The sequence below is a fragment of the Ambystoma mexicanum genome, chromosome 6q (genome assembly GCF_040938575.1).
Source record: "Ambystoma mexicanum isolate Mex_15411 chromosome 6q, UKY_AmexF1_1, whole genome shotgun sequence".
Lineage (NCBI taxonomy): Eukaryota > Metazoa > Chordata > Amphibia > Caudata > Ambystomatidae > Ambystoma > Ambystoma mexicanum.
Window position 1 is genome coordinate 750,162,355 of NC_090937.1, and position 26,867 is coordinate 750,189,221.

Here is a 26,867-nt window from a genome sequence, read left to right on the forward strand (position 1 = left end):
TCCGTGACAGGTCTGCCTACCGTGGCTGCTGTGCCTGGCAGGGTCAGACCTGTCGGGCACGGCAGCCCCACCAGGCAGACCTGTAATATGCCGGTCCGGAAACAACAGTGCCTGTAAGCTTACCAGCACAGTTGTTTCCTGACCGGCATGGTCAGAATGAGCCCCATTGTTTCTTTTTTAAGTCACTATAACTTCATTAAGAAATTATTTCAGTTAAGGACCGAACCATAATCAAAATAATTTCTTTATGATGGCTGAGTGGCTTCAAAAACAAACAATTTCTTTTTGAAGGCATAGGGTTCCCCACCCCCCCACCCTATGACATGGAGGCCTCCAGCCTAGGGTCTTCCATGTCATGGGGTACGGGGGCCCTCAGACTTCAAAAAGAAAGTTTCTTTTTGTAGTCACTCTGCCTTCATAAAGAAATTATTTCTGTTACAGAAATGTTCTTTATGAATGCAGAGTGAATTTCAAAAGAAATTTTTTTTTTTTTACTGGGGCCCCCTCCCAGCCATGTGCTGGTGGGGCCCCCCACACAACGGGCCCCCCCGCACCGCGGGGGCTGCGGGGGCCCCTGTTACGCCAGTGCAGAGGTGGTGAATGAAGGTGTGTCTTGGGCAGCGCTGAAACCTCTCTCTATGTGGCCACACGAGACTGTCTGTAGGGGTCCATAGTTTATGCAGCCAATCATTTATTGCACGTGCTGTATTTCAATTGTGGCAATTCATAAAGCCAGCTTTATTGCAGGACTGTTCACAATGTCAGGAAAGGTAAAAGTTGCACCATGAAACATAAATATATATTTTTCAGGGTCATGTATTTCAGAAACATTTAAGCTGTATTGTGCAGTATAGAAAGGAGCAGACAGTAGTTGCAAATAGAGTGCTACACTTTTTTTTTATTAAGAGAAATTAATGCTGGTAGAATAATTTACATGAGCTAAACTTGAACCCGATCCATTGTAAAATGAACTGCAACAAATATGTACTACGGCAGGTTAGCCTTTTCCGGGGACTGTATTTTACATGTTGCGTTATTTACTTCAAAACAAATGACAATCTTACAACAATTTCGTGAATGCTTTTGGAATCCCATTTACAATTTAAAACAAAGATGTACTGCTCAGGATGATTTGGCTGGAAATCAGAGACTATTTTGACTTGAAATGAACCCAAAGGTGCGGCATTTTCAGTGTCGAGGCATTTGTCTCCCGCTGCTTTCATTTGACGTCTCACAGAGGAGATCATTGTATCTTAAAGCACCACTTTCCATCTCTGTTCGCTGCAGCCCATCAGGTTTCCAAGTGATTCATTGAGGTCACATTTGGGGTGCGATGTGATTTATGGTGTATGGCAGTGAGCCTGAAACAACGAAGTGGAGAGTTTAAGCGCTTATACAGAACGCAGAAGGACCTCGTGACTGTGTACAGGCTACTTTATCTCCTTGGGCCTGTCTCACTGGAGTCCTGTTCGAGGTCAGCACCTGGAAAAGGCATCACTGCCCTTTGACAGCCAAGTACCTCACATCCAGCCCCGCGTGCGCCACCTGTGAACCAGAGTCATTAATGTCTCCCTTCTGGTTCACAGCCGTTTATATCTTCGCACTTGCTCTGCTTTATTGACCGACATAAAGCACCACTCTGGGTTTCTCGGTAATCGTGTGGCAGAAAACAATGATAGATGCAGCCTTCAAAAACACTCTCAAGTTGCTCTGTCTCAATTAACGCGGGACAGAAAAGAACCCCGTAAAGGCACATTCGAGTGGAGCCAGCTGGGGAGCACTGCAAGGGAAGCGGCTGAGACGCGCGTGCTGCCTCCTGGCGTGCAGGTCATAATCGCGCGCCACAAAAACAGAGCGTCGCCTGATTGCTTTAATCCCCGCTGCCACCCTGGGAGGACGTCACAACAGCTTCTCTTCCAGGATGCTTTTCACCCTCTTCGGATCTGCCTGGCCTTTGGTAGCTCTCTGCGCCTGGCCGATGAGTTTATTCAGAATTTTCGTGTGTCCTTTTCTGATCTGTAGAACCTGCAATACACATGATTTACAGATTAACAAAAACAACATACTACAAGATTAGGACGTGCAATCTCACACATTAGTATTATTTATTACTGCATGCGCGACTGTCGGTATCACAATAATCCGCAGCCACAATACTTATTGCAATTTACAGCTGCACCCTTTAAAAGCACACACCAGGGCAAGCATGTTCATAATCAACTTGTATGTGTTCGTTTTTCATTCTGACTGACCAAACGCATGCGTGAAGATAACCCATGCTGTTTTTACAGTTATTTTCTCAAACATAAAATAAGAAACGCGGTGTGTATTTTTCCAGCAATATTCAAGTAACTGGCGAAAAGGGCCCCCCTGGAGATGCTTTAGAAATTACTGCACGCTGCCGGACGTCCTGACATAAAACAAAGTGACGCTCTTGCCATGCACGGTATCTTTCGTTTCATTATTTGGTTTATAAGTTAACACGTTCGATCAGAGCTAGGAGAGACTGCCTCAAAGCACTCTGGACAACAACAATAATCACTTTAAGACAGAGAAAATAAAGGTTGGCAACAAGCGCCTATGGCCCACTAATTGAACTAAGAGAAACTGGGGAGTTCTGGTGGTAACATTCACAATTTACAGAAGATGGGCGCAAATTAACAACTCCTCCTTCTAGGAAAGCTGACAGTGTATTTATTTTTATAGCAAAAACCATCAATAGTAGTTTTAAAAAACATGAAAAAACATTCAACCTAAAATGTAAGAGTAGAATAACCATTGCAGCCAACCACACGTGCCACAGCGCCAGTCAGTAGCCACCCCTGGAAATTCAGTTCCAGGTGAGAGGCAACAAGCAATGCAGAGTCTGCTGCAGAGTCTACTGCAGTTGTTTGCGTGTTGGAGCAAGCAGTCTTTCCTTGCTGGCTGCTATTGTGAGGAGGTGGCTTAGAAACCCCTTTCCTACGCAGAGCGCTGCAGGTCTACTGCAGTTGTTGGCAGGAGTGGGCGTTGGCCGCCTTACCGACTCACCACTATGCTGCTTTCAGGCAGCGAAGCTCTGTGAGACACAGAATGAAAGAACGGATGGAGGTGGCGCCAACTGGAGCACAACCCCGACAGCAACTGAAAACCCTAGGCTCGGCTCTAATGCAAACCTCCACGCCTTGGACACCGGAGCCCTCATCAATACAGGTTCCAGGTGCAGTCACAGAGTTGAGCGCTGACCCCTCTTTTAGGCTGCCTTTAAATAGATCTGCTTCCAGCACTTTAGGAAAGCAGGTAGCTGCTTCCTTCTTGGATCTAACTGACAATGAGATGTTGGAGATGGCGGTGGGGGGGATTCCTCCCGTACCGGATTGCGGCACACAAGGGGGTGGATGGTGCTGACTGCACTGGCCCGGTAGTAGTTACAATTCGACTGCTGGGTGGAAACAATGAGTATCGTAGATAGAGGAAACGATACAAATACTAATATACGGCTCCTCTCCCCGGCCTCAGGTTGTACTTCACACCCGATTGTTAGTAAAGACACCGGGGGATGGGAGATTCAGGGCAGATTCTGCGCCTCTAATCCTTCGAAAAGCGGCAAACCCGGCTGTGGCCGAGAAGACTATAGGTGAGGACCTGGGGCTCCCACCCCCTCCACCGACTCTCCATTACCCCCGAAGCTCTGAGGGTCCAGGGGAAAGAATAAAGAAGATAAATAGGGAGGAACCTTCCATGTCAAACTCTATGTTGGCATCTAGTCTATCACAGGACATCGCCGGTATTCAAGTGGCACTGAACAAAAAGCACCAATGGAAATTTAAAAAAAAATCAATCAGTCTCGGACCATAACATCTTATCAGACTCTGTATCTAATGAACAGAGGGAAAAATCGACTTTGACACACTCAGAGGAAGTGTAACACAAGAAAGATTGTTCGAGGAGGGGATGTTCATTGAGGTGCCTCCAGTGGTATATGCGTCTGCAGACCCCTCTTCATCTACAGCCAATCTAGAAGTAGTGGGTAACTGCCAAAGACGGCTCACCCTGCCCCTAGCGACCACACTAATTTCAGCATCGACTTCAAACTCAGCAAGCCTGAACAAGTCGTTTTTTCCCCCGGGCGGTCCAGCTAGGGATTATCGAGAAAGGGGTGCTTGGGCAGATCAAATTCAAAGTATGGTCATATCTGCGCTAACCATTTCGCGGTCCCCCTTCATGAAACTGTATGAATCAATCAATGAGGATTGCAAAGATCAGGCTGCCCTTCTAGCAATGGTGCACTCGAAGTTGATCTATGTATGACTGTGAAAAAGCAGCTGAAGCAGCAGGATTGGATTTAGATGATAGAGAAAAGGAACAGGTTGTCCCGGACGAAGGACTATCTTGGAGAATCTAGAGCACTAGAAACGATTCCTAAGTACCTGATGAAATTTCCCTGGCCAGGATATAGCGGGCTCTTCATGAGAGTGCGCCTTAACCTCTAGCCCACTAAAGCGAGTCTGGTGGCGAGGAGGCAAGCGGCTAGGCAATGCAATCCATGTAGGTTTAGCTCAAAGAAAGGGGAATCGCTTAAACAATAGTATTGTGTATAGGGCTAACTTTCCCTAGAACCCATTATTTTGGAGTGTTAAATGATACCGCCAGCTCCCTGACAGCGGAGGTATGGTGGAGATGGATGCTACTATGAGAAAACTACTCAATGGTGTTTGCAGAGGTAACATTTTTGAAAGAACTGTTTAGGGAGGACAGTATAGGAATGGAGCGAGGGAGGGGGAAAAAGGGAGGGGGAGAGTTTGGATGAGGGGAGGGATTTGGATCCGCTCTGTATTCGTCTTTCTTTTTATGCATTTTACTGTGGTTGATTTAATGTTTTAAGATGTGGAGAAAAGATGGAATTTGTTAAAGGTTTGAAATAAACTAATAAAAAAACAAATGCATTCTGGGTATGGAAATTAGGTTAAAAGCATTTACGTTTTTTGAAATGTAATACACTCCTGGATTAGTCATGTTTTAACCTTTGGAATAATGATTAAGGATCAGAGTTTTATATTGGTATTAAGAATACTCCAAGGAAATTCTTTCACTACGATTAATTTGATGCTTTTCGAAAGTGACGTTTTCGTATGACTAGGATTCTAAGCTAGGAATTTACTGCTACCGTTTGTAATGTGGAAGCATTCGATGTTATCCTTTGTGTGTATTTTATAGTTGCAATTTTTCTACTGTATTTCTACTTATGAAAGGTTTAAATAAACCAAAAAAGCATACTTTTAATGCATAAAATAGTCTTTGAGCACATTTCCATACCCACAATGCATTGACCAGTGCATTTTGAAAAATGTCTTGGGGAGCACCTGAAGTACATCACCCCCACTGCACCAAAGAGGGTAGAATGCATCTGTAACCATGGATCACAAAGTACATCACCCCCACTGCACCAAATATATTAGAATGCAACTGTAACCGGCTGGCACGTAAAGTACATCATCCCCACTGCACCAAAGAGGGTAGAATGCATCTGCAACCGGGGAGCATGTAAAGTACATCACCCCACTGCACCAAAGAGGGTACAATGCATCTATACCCAGGGAGCACGTAAAGTACATCACCCCCAGTGCACCAAAGAGGGTAAAGTACATAACCCCCACTACACCAAAGAGGGTAGAATGCATCTATACCCGTGGAGCACGTACAATACATCACCCCCATTGCACCAAAGAGGGTACAATACATATGTTATTGCAGAGCACGTAAATTATATCACCCCACTACACCAAAGTGGGTAAAGTACATCACCCCCACTGCACCAAAGAGTTTACAATCCATCTGTAACAGGCGGGCAAGTAAAGTACATCACCCCCACTGCACCAAAGAGTTTAGAATCCATCTGTAACAGGCGGGCACGTAAAGTACATCACCCCGACTGCACCAAAGAGGGTAGAATGCATCTGCAACCGGGGAGCATGTAAAGTACATCACCCAACTGCACCAAAGAGGGTACAATGCATCTATACCCAGGGAGCACGTAAAGTACATCACCCCCAGTGCACCAAAGAGGGTAAAGTACATAACCCCCAGTACACCAAACAGGGTAGAACGCATCTATACCCGGGGAGTACGTACAATACATCACCCCCACTGCACCAAAGAGGGTACAATACATATGTTATTGAAGAGCACGTAAATTATATCACCCCACTACACCAAAGTGGGTTAAGTACATTACCCCCACTGCACCAAAGAGTTTAGAATCCATCTGTAACCGGCGGGCACGTAAAGTCATCACCCCGACTGCACCAAAGAGGGTAGAATGCGTCTGCAAGCGATTCGGGAAATGTCTCCCTTGAGTAACAAAGCCCATTTCACAGTGAAACTGTTTATGACCTTGTGCTGAGCTTATGCCGGGAGTCAAGGCAGACAGATGCAGCAGAAGACGTACAGGGCCCATTTAAAACATATGTTCGTTTGGGTTCCCCCTTGCCTAAAGCGAGGACAAACTTCCTGTTTAAGTTAACAAAAGTGCATTGATCTGCCCTTGTATTGTGTAAGGTTTTCAAATGCAAAGGGCAGATCAATGCAGTTCAAAAATAATAAATGCATTATTTTTGAGGCACACCCAGTGTCAGTTGGTGCAATTTTGTATGCTTGCAACACACGCCCTATCACACACTGAATGTATTAGAAGGAATGGGAAGAACTATTTCAGGGCAACCTAGGAAAGGAAACATACGAAAGGGGAGAGTAATGGCACACCACTAAGACAGATGTTTGGGCTGCACCAGATCTCGCTTAATGGGCTCTATGTGCCAACACCTAAAAAGAGATGGCATTCAGCTCAGGTGGCCTAGTGGAAACGAGGTGCACTTGCAATGACAGCCCACCTTCCTGTACTGAAACCCAGACCAGCGATCCGAGGTCATGCCTCTGATGTACAAATCCCCACCAGTGGACCCAGTGTGATAAGTTATGCCACATAGATGCAATGGCATCCAGCCGAACGCTTAGAATGTGACACGTGCCGCACCATCCAGAACCTCCAAAGTCATCTTTCAGGAGAGGGTCACCCAAGGATCCAGAAATGTTGGTTTATATTATGTAGGGATCGCAGTGCAGAACACAGACTCCCCAAATCTACTACTGGAGAGGCCGAGCCCAAGCAAGAACAAAGACAACAGGTCTGGGCCGGTACGTGAACGAACGAACGAACACACGAACGCACGCGCACGCGCACGCACACACTCTCTCTCTCTCTAAATATTTCCCAGTTTGAGACAAAGTATGGGGGTCACTGAGAAAGCAAGAATAACCAGTTAGTTTACTGTTCTTTCTCCACTCAGATAATATTTTTATTAGGACCCAAACTCTGCATTCCAAGAACGTTTGGTATGTGCATTGGACAATAATACCACATCACTGAAGTTTACATAGAATTAATGATGTCAGAAATGATTTGCAAGAATGTCCACCTGACAGTATTAGAAATAAAGGTCAACAAGGAGGCATTCACGAATGATCAGTAGGCAAGTGGTCAACAATAATGATAGTGGGCAAGGGATTAGTAGTTTTGCCTTTGGGAAGTATTAGTAATTATGTTCATTAGGCAGGATTACTAAAACTGGTGAATTGGTAGGGAATTTGTTAAAATGATCAACTGGTAGTGGATTGGCAATATGGATTTACTGCAGTATTATCAATAATGACCATTAGACTGGATTAGCCATGGTGATCACACCAAGACTAACCTTAATTACACAGACACTGTATTGCTTGTGTAGTCAACAAGTCCACTACTAACACAGATCTGGCCTTCTCATCAAAGGCATATCAGAACCCTCCATGCGTCGTCCCAGAGAATAAGTTACTTACCTGTAACTCCCGTTCTCCAGCCTTGATGTCTTTCATAGATTCACATGCTGTATGAATATTCCCTGTCACCAGGCTTGGAAACATAAGTAACAGAGCAGTTTTTATTTTAAAAACTGAAACATCGTGTAGTCATTTTGAGTCATATTACCCAGAGCCATCAGCAATGGCTTCCTTAGCTCCATCTCTGGAGGCCATCTTTGACATAGCACACGTAAAGTGGCCATATGAGGCAAGAAAGCACCAAGAGGGGTAGGCGGGAGGGTCGCATGTGCATCTATGAAATATACTAATGCTGGAGAACAGAAGTTACAGGTAAGTAACTTATTACTTCTCCAGCATTGAATCCTTCCTAGATGCACACACTATAGGAATAGATTACAAAGCAGCAGTACATAACCATAACAGGCGGAGGCAAGCTCCTTGTATAAACACTTACCAAAGGATATACTGACCCTATGCAAACAGTTTCCACAGAACCACTTGGCCAGCCCTGAACACTGCCGTGGAATCCCTGTCGACACAGTATAACGATCTGAAGAGATATACAGATCTCCAGTTTGCGGCCCGCCATTGGAAGCCTGGGGCAGGAAAGCTGTCATGGCGGCAACAGCCCTTGTAGAATTAGCTCTCGGTTTGCCAGTGAGAGGCCTGCCAGCCTGCTGATGACAGAAGGAAATGCAGGAGGAAATCCACCTGGCAATGGAAAAATTGGAAAGGGTTTTTCCCATTCCAGAGGCACTAAAAATCACAAATAGCTTAGAGATCTTCCGGAACAACTTTGTGCGGGCGATGTAATATTTCAAAGCATGCACTACATCCACAGAATGCAGAGGGCGTTCGGCAGGTGAAGTAGGCGAGCCAAAGAAGACAGGTAGCACCACTGACGCATTGAGGTGAAATGCTGAAGGAACCTTAGGCACAAATGACAGGTTAGTGCACAGCACCACCTTGGACTTGTAGAAAAACAGGTAGTGGGCCTTGCAGGAAAAATCCTGAATCTCACCCATAGAGTCTAGCTAACGTGATGGTGACGTGTAGAGCAGTTTTAGAGGACAGTAGCTTGAGAGAAGCCTTATGCAGAGGCTTGAAGGGAGGTCTCATGAGTCTGGAGAGGATGATATTCAGCTCCCAGGCCGGCCGGCGGATTGCTGGGAAGGAAAGGAACAGTCCTCTAATGAAGTCGTTGGACAAGCAGTGGGACCAAAAAGAAGGTGTGGAAAAGGAGCAAGTATAGAGTGAGATAGCCGCAAGGTGCACTCTGATGGAGAAATGCACCAGGCCCGATTTAGCAGGATAGCAGATATTGTAAGTGATTCCAATCCGGCACACACCCAAGTCAAGCCCAGCATGTAGTGCGCAATTGAAACCCTTATTTATTTTTATCGATAAGTTCAATATTCTGAACGATATACCACTCATATCACACCCTTCTCCTGGGACCCCCCTGAACCAGGAATCAGGCTAGTTTGCAAAGGTAAATATTTATGTATTTAAAATTTAATCACAATATATTTTAATAGGTAAACTATCACCAATGGGGTGACAGAACACTGAATAATATCTTTAATACACTGTTAATCAAGTAATCAGCACAAAACAAATGCAGCACAGAAAACAATACTTTTGAATTGGTGTAGAACAGATAGCACTATGGTTAGAGGTTCCCCTTGCAACACCCCTCAACCCACCAATAGGCAACGTAAAGAGATTTGAGGAGAGAGCAGGTATTCAGCAATAACACAAATCAAACAGAATATCAGTACCACCTTCCCCCTTCAAACACAAGAGAAAATGGAATTGACTTTTCAGCTGTCAGAATGGCTTTGCAATTGTCTTTGGAATTGGCTGAGCAAAAACACCAAATGTGGTAAAAAATACTTTTTTTTAATAAACATTTTTATTGAACATTTAAACAAACAATACAAACCAAACTTGCAGAGTGTACGATAACATTTCAATTGTACATCATTCAATCACGTTCACTGCATCCCTTATCCCACCCCCCATTATGAGCCTAATTCTACTAATGTTCTATTCCTGCATCTTGTGATAGGGTATTTCTTTCCATGGGATCCGATGGGTCTTGCATTGACCCAAATAGCTTTGCTATCAGTAACTTCCAAGCCATCAGGGCCTCAGTCTCCCCCCCCCCAGCGCTGCTAGCTTCTTGCCATAACACGGTTTCCGCCTCAGCCCATTTCTGCAGATCCTTCCACCATACCTCTAATTGTGGTTTGTGGCATGTCTTCCACCCCATAGCAATTCTCCTCTTCGCAAGCGCATATGCCAGATCCTTCAGTTTGCTTACATGTCTAAGTTTCCATGGCCTAGGGAACCCCCCTAACAGGCAGGCCCACACGGTATCCACCACAATCTTAATACCCTTTTCTGCAGGTTTGTGTGCGACCTCACCCCAGAAGCGCTCATAACCGGGCCTGACCAAAACATATGCACCATGCCCGCGATTTCCTCATCAAATTTAGGGCATGCCTGCCGTCCCGCATTTTTGAACTTGGCTATCCTCTGGGGTGTCAGATACGCCCTATGTGTAATATACAATTGCATCTGTTTAAGTCTTGCGTTCCGCGACACCTTCTTGTGATACCCTTGGACTCGCTCCCACATCCCATCCTCCATCGGGGTTCCTACTTCCTCCTCCCATCCCAGTCTCAATTGCACCACCTCCTTCCCCAATATGGACATCATCATCTCATATATTCTGGATATCTCGTGTCCTCCCTCTGCTATGTCAGTCTATGGTAGGTGATATACTGGCCAGTGTGTAACCCAGTTCCCGCCCCCAACTCCCCAAAGTCTGTTATGGTCCCGTCCTGCGAAATATCCCCTATTGTCGCTATACCAACCGGCTCCCAATGGTTTCTGATTATCATCCTTAACTGCTCTTTTCCACCCGCCAGTGCAACCAGTGGTACCTGGGGGGAGCACGGGCATGGGTTCCTCATCAGTTGACAAGCCCTTCGCCACATCTTCCATCCTACCACAATGATCTTTGGGCGCCCATCCATCACTGCTTGGGGCAACCACATAATCTCCTTCAGGTAAAATGGGGCACAGTCCCGCCTGAACAGCCTGGTTTCAGAGGTTTCGTCCTCCGAGAGCCATTTAGCCACATACTGCAGCTGACTTGCAACATAATAAACTTCATAATTAGGCAACTTTATACCCCCTTTCTCATAGTAAATTCTGTAGTTTCCAGAGGGCCACTATTTCGTGTGCCATGCCACAGGAAGTCTCTACACATGCTGGCCAGTCTACTAAAGAACTCCTTTGGTATCATATACGGGATATTCCCGAAGTAGTGCAGGAGCATAGGCAAGACCACCATCTTCAACATTGCACTACGTCCCATCATTGCTAAGGGCAGTTTTACCCAGAACCACATGCAATTCTCAATTTTCTTAATGGCTACTTCTGTATTGCGCTTATGCTCTTCCTCCACTGCGTGGTATATATCTATTCCTAGATAGCGGAATGTACTAGCTGCCCATGGGACTTGCAACACCGGTAGTTGTTTCAGGGGGATCCCTTTATATCCACCCAATGGGAACATGCTAGACTTCTGAGCGTTCACCGCTATACCAGACATTCCCGCATATCTTCCCATCATCTCCAAAACATATTGGAGGTTTTCCTCTGGGTATTGCAACTACAATAGTATGTCATCTGCATATAATGATATCAGGTGTCGCACCCACAGGGATGCCTATCATGTCATATGGCTGCCTTAAATAGATCGCTAGGGGTTCCAGGGCCAGTATGTATAGCATAGGGGACCATGGACAACCCTGTCTGGTTCCCCTAGAGTTACCACCTTTCCGATATCACTGACCCACTGTAGATATCCTGGACCCACCCCAAGCCAGCCAGGGATGCCAACAACCATGGCCATTTGACCGAGTCGAAGGTCTTTATTGCATCCAGCGACGCAATTGCCAATTCGTCCTCGCTTTCGTTCCCATATTCAATGATGCTATGGAGCCTCCTAAGGTTATGGGTTATGTTCCTATTAGGGACATAGCCCGTCTGGCTCGGGTGTTTCAATTTGCCTATGACTTTCCTTAACCTATTTGCCAAAACGGCAGTCAGAATTTTACTGTCTTGATTCAATATCGACAGGGGTCTATAAGAACTACAGCTATGCCCTGGCTTATTAGGTTTGGGAAGTGGTATTATAATCGCTTCTCTGAGTGACTCTGGCAGTCTGCCTAGCTCATACACCTCATTCAACATTTCTAACAGCGGGAGAGCACCTCATCTTTAAATATTTTATAAAATTCACTTGGGAGTCCATCAGCCCCCGGGGTTTTACTAGTGGGCAACTGTCTCACCACCTCTTCTAGCTCCTCTAAGGTAATCAGTGTGTCCAGCTCCTCTCTTTCCTCAGCACTGATCTGCGGCAATCCTATGTCCTCCAGGGTTTCCACTATCATCGCGCGATTCTCCTCCCCATCATCCCCATATAGCAGCCTATAATAGTTTGCAAACTCCAGATTAACTCCCACTTGGGTATCCACCACCCTTCTGTCTTCCCTTATTATTGATCTAATTGGGGGTTTAGGGGTTTCACTCTTATATAGCCATGCCAAGATCCTTCCCGGTTTATCACCTCCCGCATGCTGCCTCTCTATGTACTTTCTATAGTTAAGGTTACACAATCTTTCCCAGTGCCCTGCACACTTTTGCTGCAGTCTTAGTATCAAATCAGTGTCTTGGTTAGTACTGTCTTCTCCCTTAAGTGCCCTTTCCAGTTCTCCCTCAGTTTCCTGCAGGTCCGCCAGGATCCCTCCCTGCAATCCTTTAGATTTTGCAATAGCCACTCCTCTCATCACAACTTTGAAGGCCTCCCACAATGTGCCCGCCGAATCCACACTGCCCGTGTTTTTCTCAAAGTAGCTAACAATCTCTTCCCTCATGTCCTCCCTAAAAAGGGGGTCTCTGAGCGCCTCCGCCCTGAGGCGCCACATTGGGATTCTTGCTCTCGAGGGACAACATTGCCATCTAAGGATCAGGGGCGAGTGGTCCGAGAGGACTCTCGCTTTATATTCGACTTGCGTGATCTCTGTCAGTATATCTGGAGTGACAAAGACATAGTCCAGCCTTGTGTGTAGTTGCTGCGGGGCAGAATAGTGTGAGTATTGCCTCTCATGAGGATGGCACGCCCTCCACACATCTTCCAACCCAAAATCATTCAGCAGCATCTGTAATGCTTTGGCCGACGGGGTAGGCCTATCCATTTTTCCATCTGATCTGTCCACCCTAGGGTTTAATACGCAATTAAAGTCCCCCCCTCTGATCACCACACTCCCCACACACATGCTAAGATTATTACACAGCTTTTTGAAATATGCCACAGTATTTTGGTTTGGGGCATACGTGTTTCAATACTTATTTCCCTATTTTCTACCAATCCCCTCACCACGACCATCCTCCCGTCCGTCTCCACCAGCGTCTGTAGCAGCTGAAACGGGATGTGTGGCGCCACCCAGACGATCACTCCTCTAGCATAAGCCGAATATGGCGAACCCACCACAGTTCCCTTCCATTTCCTTCAAATCATCTCCATCTTGTCTCGCGTCAGGTGCGTCTCTTGCAATAAGGCAATATCTATCTTCTGTCTCCATAGGTATAGCATAACCTTGTTTCTCTTCAGGTAACTATTAAGCCCCTGACATTCCAAGTGACTATTTTAAGATCCCCCATGGCATGTCAGAGTCCCTCTGCCTCCCCCGCCTATGCAGTCCAATTCCAGTTGCTTAACTTGTCTATGTAGGCTTATACCCCAACTTAAACTCCCCCTAACTATAAACACAACAAACCTTCCCACCTCCCTTCCACCCTCCTCCCTACCGTCCCCCAACAACACCCTCCTCAACTGTTGCCCATCTCCATCCCTGGATCTCAGGCACCCCCGCATCTAGCCCTTTCTGGCAAAAGCCTATACTCGCGGCTCAGCAGGGTAAAGTCGCCCTAGTGGCCGCCTTACTACTAACTCTTGGGGGTAGGTTGCCTCCATCCTGTTGCTCCGGTTTGTTTCAAATTTGCTACACTTAGAGTTACCCAGTTCACTTGTGCAATTTGTTCACTATATTCCAGTCCGAGAGGGTCATAGAGTCCAAAAGCTACATAATAACAAACAAATGTTCCGAAGCTTCATACTAGGACTCCACCCCCGCTTATCCCCGCAGTGGTCATGATACATTCTCCTCACTTATCGTACTCCTGGCGATCTTGCTCCTCATCCCGCTCCGGGCAGCCCTGCAAGTCCAGCCATGACGCTGCTTCCTCTGGGGTATCGAAAAAGAGCGCTCTGCTTTTGTGCAAGACTTTTAGCTTCGCAGGGTAGAAAAGCATGTACTTGATGCCAGCTGTGTGCAGTCTCCTCTTGACCGCCACATAGCTGTACCGCTGTCTTTGCACCAGCATAGTATAGTCAGGGTATGCAGTGATGTTGGTGGATGCTCTTTCTATCGTTCCGCCTTTATGAAAATACTCCAGGATCTTCTCCCTGTCCTTATAGGTCAGAATTTTTGCAATTATCGGCCGTAGTGGGGCCCCAGGCTGTGGTTTCCTCATCAGGGCCCGATGTGCACGTTCAACCGTAACCCCTGTGAGAGCTTGTTTGCCCCTCTCTCTTGCAGGATCATGTTCTGCACATAGTCCGTGGGGTCTTGGCCCTCTTCTCCCTCCGGCAGGCCGGCCACCTGGATGTTGTTCCGTCTCGCCCTTCCTTCCGCCTCTTTCACTCGGTTTTCAAGGTTAGCCACCTGTTGTTTTCGTACGGGGACCTCTTTTGCATTATTTGTGCTGACATCTGTGTTAGTCTTCACCGCGCTCTCCAGGCCACTGGTCCTTTCTGCCAGCGCCCTAACGTCTTGTCGCAGCAGGGTGACTTTGATTCCTTTTTGTTCTCCAAGGCCGTCCGTAGATCCGCCATTGCTGTACCCCTTTTAGCGCTCAGTTCTGTTATGGCTGCTAGGACCTGGTGGTTTTCTCCTTCTGGGGTACCATCCGCGGAAGCCGCCACTGCACTTTGTGCCAGGGTGAAAGGGGCCTGCTGTGCCTTTGCAAAGATCTCCATTGTCGGTTGCTTGCTCTGGCCCTCATCCCTTTCCCTGACATCATGCAATCATCCATACGTGTCTGGTTTCAGCTCTTCAGTGTTATTGTGACGTCACCAGTTCAGTCAGGTACTGGAGTATCTACCACTTTCTGGGTTCAAAATTCACTGGCTGCTATTGTGCCCAAACTTTCGTGCAGTGCTCACGTGCCGCTGTACTTCCAGCACTGTTGTCAGGTCTTATTGCCTATGTTGGCTCCCATTTCCTGGGGCGTCTCCGTAGTGCCCCTCATCGTTGTTTGGACACTGTCTGCTGAGTCGGAAAGTGCTTCCCTGCAGAGTTAATCCCATGCGCCATCCATCGCGGGTCTAATTTCTTTGTTCTCTTGTGCTGACCGGTGTCGTGTTCGTACCGAGTGCCCTTTCGTTGCGGATCCACCCGTACTATCTCTGCATCAGTTTCACTGCCGCCGAAGGCTCAGGCTACTGTTCTGCACTCCAAAATACTGTGTAGCAGGAACTTTGTATTTTCTCCATGTATCTGCAAAACTAAGGTCTGGGCAGTTTCCTACGGGCGGCGCAATGCAGCGGTCCACACCCTCCAGTCCTAATATGCACCCCCCAGTCACGGTCACCCGGGTGGGCTGTGCTTCACTGTGTACTTGTGAATATCTCTTTGTGCCAGAGCCGATCCAGCCTGCCCGCTAAGGTTTATTCGATCAGCGTCTGCAGGCGCTCGGCCGCTTCCTCCATTCTCTCGGGGTAGAGTTTCTGCATCAATGCTGTGTGCCCCATGTTGTAAGATTACAGTTCGCTGTGTGCTGTAGTGTTTTCCAGCGGCGCACACTTCCATCTAGACGGCAAAAGTCCGTTTTCCTGCTCCCTGTAATTTCTGTTCAGCACTCCCAGCCAGTTTAATTTTTCCATCCCGTTCTGGTTGCGTGCTCAATTATTCCTGCCGTATTGATCGCTGGCATCTCTCTTTGTCTGAAGTGACCACCATTTTGTTTCACTCTCCGTCGGCCCCTGCTACTTTACTTTGTGACTTAACTTCAGCTCCTCAACTCCGTCCCGTTCAAGGATACGATCTCTGCATGCCTCGAATATTCCCACAGCCATAGGTTTATTTTCATGTCGCGCAGGTTCTTCTGGTCCTATGCGCGCTTAGGGATCTTACAGGATCTGCAGGAGCTCTGTGGAAACACGACTTAGCCCATGGCTGTTAAGCCACGCCCCCCTCAAAAATACTTAAATTGTTATAAATTCCTATGGGACCCGCTTTGAACAGTTGCAAACAATCACAAGCAATGAATTAGTCGGAAGAAAACTTTTGAAATCTCAAAATCCAAGTGGGAAATACATTAAAGCTATTTCACACGTGTCAAATGTCTCAGAATGTAAAATCGCGGCAAACTTTTCCTTACGCGATATTCGCTATAAAGGGAGAATCGCACTGTGTTGGATTCTATGGATATCTAAGGATGTTAGGTACAAGTAGGAGTTATAGAGGTTTTAGTAAAGGTCATTTTTGCAAAATAGGTGCGAGAATGGAAAACAAAAATGCACTTTTGAAAATGACAGATGGGTTGATTACAATAGATTATGACTATGAAAAAGCGAATGCCACAGATGGATCTTACAGTCATGTGATCAGCGTAACCCGCCTGTTGTGGATACTCTACTTATTCAGATGAGAAAAGAGTCAGTGCAAAGATAGTTCTAGCAACACTATGGTTCTGAATACAGATAGGATGGGTTGAGATTGAGATAAGACAATGCAAATATACTATGGGTCACAGTTCTTCCTATTAATACTCACAGGATAAGTTATTAAATTGGACCGTCAGTTCTGGTCATGGATTGGATCTGGTCTAGGAAGAACAGCACACCAGGCACGGGATCGGATCAGCTAGGTCGGTCACCAGATTTGCACAGGATCTGCCCTCCTAGTCTGTGGGTATTTTAATCAGCTGGATAGAGAGTTCCTCAGGCAAGCCTAGTGGTAGCAAGCCAGAGAATTTCAGGATAGTAGTTCAAAAAGCCTTCTCACACCACAGCGCTTCACTGGGTTGCAAGAATAAGTTGAGGATTAGGCCTTGCAGACAGTCAATAGTTCTCTACTGCTTGCAAGAGTCTTGGCATCTGGATCTGGAAGGATGTTAAAGCTGGATGTACAATGTTGGATCAGAGTGCTTTGCCGGAATCAGGGAAGTAAGTGAATCAGTCAGTCCCTATGTGATGTCAGCTGTCTCTATTTATCCTTTCAAATGACATCACAAAATGGGTGTATAGGCTGGCTTAACTAAGCTTGCCCCTGTGAGCTGGGAGTGGATCAAAACCTCATCTCAGCCTTGCAACTGAGTGAATGGCTCAAGGCCGGATGATGTCACATTTTATGGTTTGCTTTACGATTCTAAGAAACCTCCCTTTAGCTACTGGTCTCAAAATTGGATTTTATACTAAATACACATTTGTACATTGGTCACTTTTACACAAATCACACACAAAGATTCCATATTTTATGTAGCATATGTTCCTCAAAGTCCCGCAGCTGTAGGATCTTGTTTCAACTTTCTACAGAATTTTGTCCTTTTTGCTATGAACGCAATTTCCGAACTTTATGCAAATTTCCACAAATGTGTGTGTTTAACATAGGTATGTGTGTGTACATTTTCACAATTCTAGTATTAATACATTTCACATAAAACCACATATATTGCCATTCCTGTCCAGAACGTCACATAGTTCTGCTGCCTCTTAAAACGTGCAGCCAGAAATTAGACTAATGGATATGTCCTTGGTATATTTTTCACCATTTTGAATCACAAGTTATGAGTCTTTAAAAATAGTTCTTTGTTCATGCTTAACAGCAAATGGTATGCCCCTCTTTCTCTCCCTGAAGTCCAGGAGCATCCTCCTCCTTGTTTGTTCCTTCCAGGAGCCATTTACAACCCTCTCACACCTCCGTTTCCTGGGTGAAGGGCCTTCTATTGTTCATTCTCTTTCTGTTAACCCACAATTATCATCTCCTTGTGAGTTTCAGCTGAGAGGATATCCCTCCCCTGGGAGAAACCTGTTTGTCCACTTCCTAAGGGTGCAGCTCATCCAAGCCAAATCCAGGAAAAACCAAACTTGTTGCAGCAAACAAATACATTACTTTCTTAGCTTTAGATCTGTAGGATAAAAGCAACTGAGATCTGTATTCTTTTAAGCCACAATCCTTTTTATGTTTGCTAATCTGGTAGAGTTTTTAGTTTAGATCACTTTGAAGTTTCATCAGTAATTCATCTGACAGCTGTCATTCAGGTAGCTCAGGGTACTGCACCCAGATTTTGACAGGGGCTGTCAGTTTACAGACAATCCAGTTTGTCTGATGAATGTTTTACTCTTCACATTAGGACTCTGTATGTTCGCAATGCTTCCTTAGATTACCTGAATTTTAGCGCCAAGCAAGATTTTGAATGTTGAGAAGTGTTGTGTTATAGGCATTTTGGAGTTTTTAGCACAAAGCAAATGTCATTTATATGCACCTTTTGAAGTTTCATTTGCAATGCGCTGCTTCTTTCTCTGCCCTCTGTTGGCTGGTCATGGAGCCCACTGGCACATTTTATGCAGTGTGTGCTCCATTCCACCACAGATGCACCATGGGGGGCAGGTTGTGCATCCATCGTCTTGTGTGCTTGAGAATGTGGTTTTGTAGGTTTTTGGCACGCACAAGAGTTTTGCCGCCATTGTTGCAGTTCCTTGCACCATACTATCAGGGTGATGCCGCATAGCACAGTGCAGTGGGTCAATACATCCCACAATATGGCAAAACGTCCTTAGGTTGAATGCTAAAAGGGTCAAGGCCTCATGTGGTACACCATTGGGAAAACTGTGCCCATAATACTGTAAAGGACAAGCGTGGAAGAAGCACATGCCCTAGCTAGAATATCTTTGCAGCTCTGCAGTAGTGGGATATCGCTTAAATCTAGGAGTGTAGGAGCCAGGCCATCAGGTTCAAAGAGGCCGGGTGGTGGTGTAACACTGATCCTGGGAAAGAGGATCCGACAGAGGATTGTGGATCTCCAGAGCATGGGTGGGGAGAGATTGTACATTGATAAGTGCACAATTGAGAGCGGGTGGGCGTGTGTCCTTATGAGGCTGTGTTGGTTGCAAAGTTGTGGGATGAGGGTCAGCAGTCCCACTAGCGGGGGATGTTTCAGTTGGTTTGGTGGGGAGGGGATTGCGTGTGAGAGCAGGAGTAGAGAGGGTGGAGTTCGTGCTGGTGGCACTAGGGGTGCCCGATTGATAGAATAAGCTGGAGGCCCTGTTTGACTAACGCATGTCTAACTATAGGGGTATGATGTATTTTATCCAGTGAGCTTCATGAGAACCGCAAGGATATGACATTTGAAGTGCACTGTTTCTAACTCCATGAACATTGTATTAGCAGTATACAAGTGATGTTCGCTTTGTGTCAGTTTGTCAGCTATCAACCAGTTCTGTTCCACTCTTCCGTTTGATTTGTGCTCGCCCAGCTGTAATACGCAGCGTTACTTCTTGCCGGTGTGTGCTCCTTTTTGGACTACTTGTGGTAACTATCACCTCATCGGCACACCTCCACCATCCTTTCCCCTCACTCACTGGCCGGCCTCTCTTGGCCCTCCTCCGACCCCCACCTGCGAGGCTAAGAACCTTGGGGTCATCTTTGACTCCACACTTTCCTTCTCCTCCCACATCTCTGAGGTCACTAAAAAGTCAAACTTCCTACTGCACCTCCTCAGAGGTACTCTGCCTTTTTTATCCTTCCCCCAGAAGCTCACTGTCTGTTACAGTCACCTGGCTCCCACAGGGGCGTCGATCTGAACTGGACAGATGCGGTCTCCACCAATGTGACGCGTAGTGCCGAGATGACGGACTGGACTGGCCCACCCAGCTTCGTTTGCTTGGCCCGTAGGAATATTCTTCTGCAAATGGAGAAAGGGAATTAACCACCCGTGGAGTTGAGCGTTAACCCCCTACCACTCCCGCTGTTCTCCCCACTGATCACCTTTGATGTCCCCTCTTATAGTCTCACCTGATGGTTTGGAAAGATGAGCTCTCCATCCTGCGTTGAGCGCAGGGGCACATAGATAACCAGTTGCTTCACTGGCTCGAAGAAATTGGTGAGTTCCAGAACAATATTGACTCTGAGATTTCCGGCAAGACGCCGCAAGTATGTAGTTCGTAATAGTTCAAATGTCTGACTTTCACTCTTGTCCGATTCCTTGCAGGTTGCAGCTTGACCTTAGTTTAGTTTAGTTTATTATTTGTAAGGCGCGCCTTGCCCTGGAGCATCAGGGCGCACAAGACAAGAATATGCTCAACTTCGTTGCAGGTTCATCTGCGTGGTCATAGTACAGTATGCAATAGAAAAAAGAATATGTACAGGTACATGTGCGTGGTCATAATACAGTATACAATAAGCAAAATATGTACAAGGCAGGAACTAGGTCCAGCAAGCAGGTGATACAGGTGAGGGTATACTTAAGAATATAAAGGAAATATACAGTGGAATAAATACAGTAATATACATTGGTGTAAATACCGACCGAAGTAATGGTACTGGGGGCATGCAGGTGGATCGCCAGTGGGGACAGTCGGGTCCAGTAGGTCAGAGTGATTAGCTGTCATTGGCTCTCAGCAACTTGGTCAAATTCTGCCTAAATTTCAGGAAGGGCTGGGGTTCTCTTATGTCATGTGGTAATGAGTTCCACAGCTGAGCTGCTTTGACTGCGAAGCTATGTCCACCAATAGTGGTACGTTTAGCGAAGAGTTCCTCGTGGCAACCGGTAAAATTCAGGTAAGGATTTGTATTATCCAACACAGTTCGATAAAATAATGTCAGTATGTAACCTGTTGTTTTCTCCCTTATTCAGGCGCTGAGAGAAAGTATGAAATCTCAGGGAATAATGCCTCCGGCGGTAAAATCAGTTAAGTCTATTGTGGAGAGGAGGTTTCCCCTTGTTTGTCCTTTTGTTTCACCTTGCTGTCCTTTTGTTTCCCCCGGGCTTCGGCCAGGATGCAGTGGAAGCTGCGCCGACCCGTGAAGAGGAATAGTACCCCCGGTGGTAAAATCAGGTAAGTCTATGGGGGGTAACTAATATTGCCTCTGTTTATTCCCTTGGCTCACCTTGCTATTCTTGTATTCCCCTTAGGTGCCGGAGTGCGGCGGGAACATGCAGAAGGAAGCAGTGGAATGTGAAGATGCTGCGAAGGCCGGTGAGTTCAGCGCGGCGCTGCAGCAGGCGAGGCGGTGCGCATAAAATAACTTCTTTCTTCCAGCTCGAAGGCGCGGTGGATCGGGAATTCAGGTAAGGATCCAAGGTATTGCTCTTGTTCTAACCTTTTCTCCTTCTTTCTCCCTTTTTCTAGGAGCTCCAGACTCGAGGGGGCGTGGCAGAAGACTGGATGCAGACTTGCAGGCACGGTGAGCGTTACGCTGTTGGATGCAGAATAACGCGAAACGTGTGCTGCTCTTCAGGCGTGGTTTAAATATCCTCCAAAGTAGTCCCAGGTAAGTATTACTCCCCAGCCCCACCCGAGTAAAAAATAGTCCCTAGGTAAAGTAGTCCCTTCCAAGCCTCTTTTGGCTTGGAGCTCTTGCAGCATGGTCTGCATCAGGTAAGTTTGCAGCATGGTCTGCATCAGGTAAGTTTAAATCCATGAGCCTGGCGCCTATGGCGCCAGGACTGACTCTCCATATGAGCCTGGCGCCATAGACGCCAGGACTGCACCCAAATAGCCCCTAGCGGGGTTTGTTGGACTTGCTTGGAATAACTTGATGCCTGCTTCCGGGGCTGCTGGACTTGGTCTGGGTCCCCGGGGGTAGGCATCATGACACTGTATCCCAAGCTCTGGTTCTCTCAAGGTTGGACTATTGTAACAGCCTCTTCCTAAATCTACCTGCCTCTACTCTCCGCCCTCTGCAACTAATCCAGAACAGGACTGCGAGACTTGTCCTTGGCCTCAAGCCCTGGGATTGTATTTCTCCAGCTCTGAAATCTCTCCATTGGCTCCCAGTGGATGCAAGGATTAAATTCAAAACCCTCTGCATTGTCCACAAGGCTTTCTGGGGCCTGGGTCCAAAATACCTTCAGCTATCCCTCCGTAAATACCTCCCCTCACGAGCTCTTCATTCCAGTCGTTTTCCAAAGAAACAAGCTGGGGGTAGATCTCCGTCTTCGGCTGGGGCCTCCCTCTGGAATAGCCTCCCTGCCACTCTAAAACATGAGGAGATCCATCTCCGGAAGCACCTCAAGACCTTCCTCTTTTCTTCTGCCTTCGCACCCCCTCTCCCCTGCTGATCTGCTCTCTCTTGGCACTGTGCACCTGTCCACCCTCTGTCCCCTGGGCCCAGGTACCTGCTCACCGGGCCACCCCTTGAAATGGGGACTGTATCTGTACCCATACAGTCCCCCGCCCTCCCCCCTTTTTCTTCCTTTTCTGCACTTATTTAGACTTACACAGTCTGCTGCCGTAAATACTGCACTTGTCACTTGCTGGCTGCACTACCACTGTTTCTTGCCTCTATTATCTATTTATTTGTATTTATTATTATTTATCTTTTCTCCTCTGCTCCGCACTCTCCTCTCTCCCCTGTCCATGCACTTTCTCCCCTTTCCCCATGCACTTGCACGTTCTCAATGTCACTGGGCCTAGTAAGATCGTTGATGTGTTCTCCCCTGTTCCCCTCCCTTGCCTTGTTGCGCTCTGAAACACTTGTGTATGAGCGCGATACAAATAAAATATCATATCATATTTATTATGAGCTTTTGGAGGATCTCTGATATAGACCCATGACAGCTTGGAAAGAGTATCCAGGCTGTTTCTCTTCAGCACAATAGTTTGTGAGGGAAAAACAAAGCTACTAACCAGGGTCAGGGACACCCAAGAACTGATTTGTAAGCCAGAGGAAGGCTGGTGAAAAAATGACATTTCTCTGATGACCAAGGAGTGGCTGTAGTTAAAGAGAATCTGATCAAGACAAGAATTACTTTTGGTCCAGGGGAAGGGAGTCACCCCTCTGGATCAAGAAGACATCACCTTTGATTTAGTTTGCTTAGTGTGTAAGGGACAGAGTTAGGATTTTAACACTGGGACTTTTACTTTGGATATTCTGACGCTAGCTATTTCAGTTGAGGCAGGGAAACCCCTCTTGGGAGTTAGGGTGAGTTTTCTTTTCCTTTTGCACCTTTGAATAAATGTTTATAGCCAACACCAGGATCCCTCTGTGTCAGAGTCTTACATCTGCACTCTAACAGGGCCCAGAAAAATTGCCTCAGGCCAGGAAGACAGGCGAAATACGAGAGGGAAGCAATCTGCAATGCCAAAAATGTGCAGAGCTTCCTGTGAATGTTTCAGCCTTTGTCGGCGTGGAACATGAGGGAGCATGAGTACGATTCCATGATGAAACCCATTTCATGGACTGAGAGGGTGCAGGCACAGACTTCCCCAAGTTGACAATGGAAGCCCAGTGACTGAATAAATTCCACAACAGCAGTGTGGAGTCTGAATGTGGCAGTGTCTCTGGGAAGGAGGAGAATGTTATCCAGGCAAATGATCAAGGGATGCCCATGGCATGGAGTCAGGCGGCGAACAGGCGCACAACCTTGGGTAATGCACCAAGGTGCAGAGGATAGCCTGAAGGGCTGGCATAGGAAGCGCCAGGTCCTGCAAGCCCACTGGAACCAGAGGGGGTCCCGGAGGCGATATGTGATTGGGGAGGTCAGATAAGCATCCTTGTGGTGAAAGCCAGTGAGCCAGTACCCCAAGCATAAGATGTACTACAGGAGGGTTAGGCCCTGCATCTTGAAGTGGTGGTACACCACCCTGGCATTGAGCACCTTGAGGTTGATGACCAGGTGCATTCCAGCACTGTCCCTTTTCTCCACAAGAAAAAAAAAGAGGACAGTAAGCTCTGCCTGTTGCCATTTACCTCTGCAATGGCGGTATTGGCCAAGAGAGAATCGGCCTCCTGGTCTGTAAGGGATGGCTGAACCTGCCCCAAGCAGCGAATGGGTGGTGGCACGGTCTGTACTGGGGTACTCTAGAGTTTGTTTTCATACACTGCCTTGGCTGAGAAAACCCACACGTTCAAGGCAGCCGCCCCACCCAGGCCGCCTGAAAGAGGGCAAGTCAGACCTCCATTTGTTGAGCGGTAGAAGAAGTTTCTTGAATTACCGGAATGGTCCCCTCTGGGGCCTTTGGCTGGTCAGAATTCATGATCGCTGCTGTGCCAGCATCTGGAGGGGTAGAAAGAGGGGATGTCCTGGGCTGGACTAGACAGGACAGCATGTCAGAAGAACACATGGCAGTCAGGTTAGGAGTGGTAGGAAAGCTGCCCTTATCATTCCCAGCTCTGGTGAAAAATCTTGCTGTGCCTAAAAACTTTTCCGGATGTCCCTGTGCACCCTCTTACTGGTGGTGTAGGTTCCAACAAGCTTAGTTATGCCCTTCAAGAAGGGAGTTCACAAATGACATGCCCTGGGCCTTTGGCCCGAGTTCAGACAGTTTGGGCTGGATTCTGAGAAGAATGTCGCTACACTGCTTGACCATGATGACCTCATTTACCCTCCCCGGATGGCATAAGGCCCTCTAAGCCAACACCTCATTGTCACCGGCTCTAGAAGGGTGTCTGATATATATATGACTCTTCAGTAAGTGTCATGATCTCTGCTTCCAAAAGGTCAGGGTTTTCCCAACTCCCTTGGAAGCAGATCCATAACCCAGGTTCCGAGTGCCAACCAGTCCCAATTGGGACCTTTTGGACCCAGTCCTGGCGCCAGTGGCACCAGGCTCATAAATATGCCCAGTCCCAGCGCTGGAAGCGCCGGGCTCATAATGCTTGGGTGGACTTACCTTCAGCAGACCATGCTGCTTACTTGCCTGCCAGTTGAGCCTCTGATCCTCTTCTGTTTGGAACTACTTTTCCTGTTGGGTGGGGCTGGAGCCACTCCCTAGATTCAGAACACTGGAACTCTTCTGGAAGGCAGGAACTCTTTTCTTACCAGGAACTCTTTTCTTACTTAGGCGTGGCTGTGGAAGGAGACACCTAAGCACTACAGGAGGCTATTTAAACCACACCCGGTGGATGAATCTTGCTTTGCGTTATTCTGCAACCTCTGCAGCAGAACGCTCATCGTGTCTTCTGCATCCGGTCCTGGGCCTAAGGAAAAAGGCTTACCATCCTGAATCCAGTCTTCAGCAACACCTATAAAGACAAGAAAGAACAGGTTAGCATTCCGGCATCTGAAAGGCAAAGGCTTACCATCCTGAATCCAGTCTTCAGCAACACCTATAAAGACAAGAAAGAACAGGTTAGCATTCCGGCATCTGAAAGGCAAAGGCTTACCAACTCTTCGGTGCTGCATCCCGCATCTGAAAGACAAAACAAGGTGTGTTTAAAGACATTGGGGAACTTTAATACTCACGTGCCATTACTCCTTTCCACATCTAATCCAGTGGGTATTCCGGCACCCTGCAGCCGCTCCGAACTCGTACCTGCAAAATAAAAAGACAGTTAGAGCGCATAGTGAAGCAGGCAACAAGCGCTTACTTACGTGCTTCCAGGCGCTTCTATTCATCACACGGGCTCCATCTTCAACTCACTTCAGCCCGTCATCCGCCATCGCCGGAACCCTGCAAAACAAGAGACATCATTACTAAAGACTTTAAAGACATTTGAATGACTCGAAACTTACCGTTCGTGCAGTAAACGACGGACAGCAGTCCTCTGAAGTCAAGAGGCCTGCGCTACCTATCCAGTGAAGAAACTGGTTACAGCACCCTGCCCCGAGGCAGATGGAGAGCTCGGCATTACCTTACCTAAGGTGAGAGCGTTAACCTTTGGGGGTGTACAGGAGAGGAGAAGAGGAAAGAGATAGGGACACCCCAATAACCCCAGTTCATTAACCCCATATTTTCTATCTGCAGACATCTTACTCTACACGTCAGGCATACAGTGCACAGAGGTCCAGCCCAAAGAGCCAACCGGGTGCTACACATCACCTTTGAAGACCGGCGCCTCTGCGAGAATCAGGTGAGCGTTACAGAAAGGTTGGAGGACTTAATCAGGGGGAGAGAGATTCATAGCCAGTGATAAGGAGGCCCTTACGAGGATCCTTGCCTTCAAGTCTGGGGTCAGGAGAACCTTAGAGGGCAGATTGGAGCAGGGACACTCCAAGATCAGTTAGGCCCGTACCTCCTTGGAGATCGGGTGACAGATGTAATTGTCCAGATACTGCTCCACTTGGGGACTGGGGAGCCAATCCGCTGGTTAACGGGGTGTTTAAGAATGAACAGGTCAGATATGCAACTCGCAGGAGGGATCAACGGGCACCACAGCAGCCTGGAAGGGAGAGTGGCCCGAAAGGCTCCATTGTGAGGCTGAGATCCTTGAAGAAGGGTCCTCCAGTTCCTCATCTGAAGTCAGAGGTGCAGGCCGAACTGAGCACCTCTTCCTCCTGTCCAGAACCTCTTGGTTCCTCAGTGTGCCTGCACTTTTGCGGGCATTTTTACATCTGCATAAGATGGTCCTCTAGTGTGTAGTGACCACCCTACCCATTAGCCTGACGGGCATCCACAAATTGCGGTGTAGGCCCACATGAGCCCGCGGGCATGGCCAATGTGTGGGAGATGAGGGATAAAATGGAGGCACCCAAAGGTGACCACCAGGGTTCTGGCGATTGTGTCCCTGACGCCAGGACCCACTAGTGCGGCGGTTTCAGCTGGTGGTTAATATGCTTATTTCATCCTCAAGTGGTGTCAAAGACAACGTCCCCTTGGAGCTCTCTGGTTGTGGCTCACTTGTGCTAAAATTCCACTGTCATCGTCTTTTTATGTTTATTATTATTTCTTGCTTGGTCCATTGTTCAAATAGGCAATCTGTATGCTCAAAGGAATCCGATGCCAG

At 47.2% G+C, this 26,867-nt stretch overlaps 1 protein-coding gene across 1 annotated transcript in view; it reads right to left on the bottom strand.

The window, feature by feature from the left end:
- Window positions 1–878: 878 nt before the first annotated feature.
- The window catches only part of GATB (glutamyl-tRNA amidotransferase subunit B), a 1,295,211-nt gene continuing 1,269,222 nt past the window's right edge, over window positions 879–26,867 (bottom strand). The window contains exon 13 of the mRNA XM_069631274.1: window positions 879–2,025. Coding sequence (XP_069487375.1) covers window positions 1,900–2,025 — 126 coding nt within the window. The 3' untranslated portion in view covers window positions 879–1,899. The remainder of the gene's footprint in view (window positions 2,026–26,867) is intronic.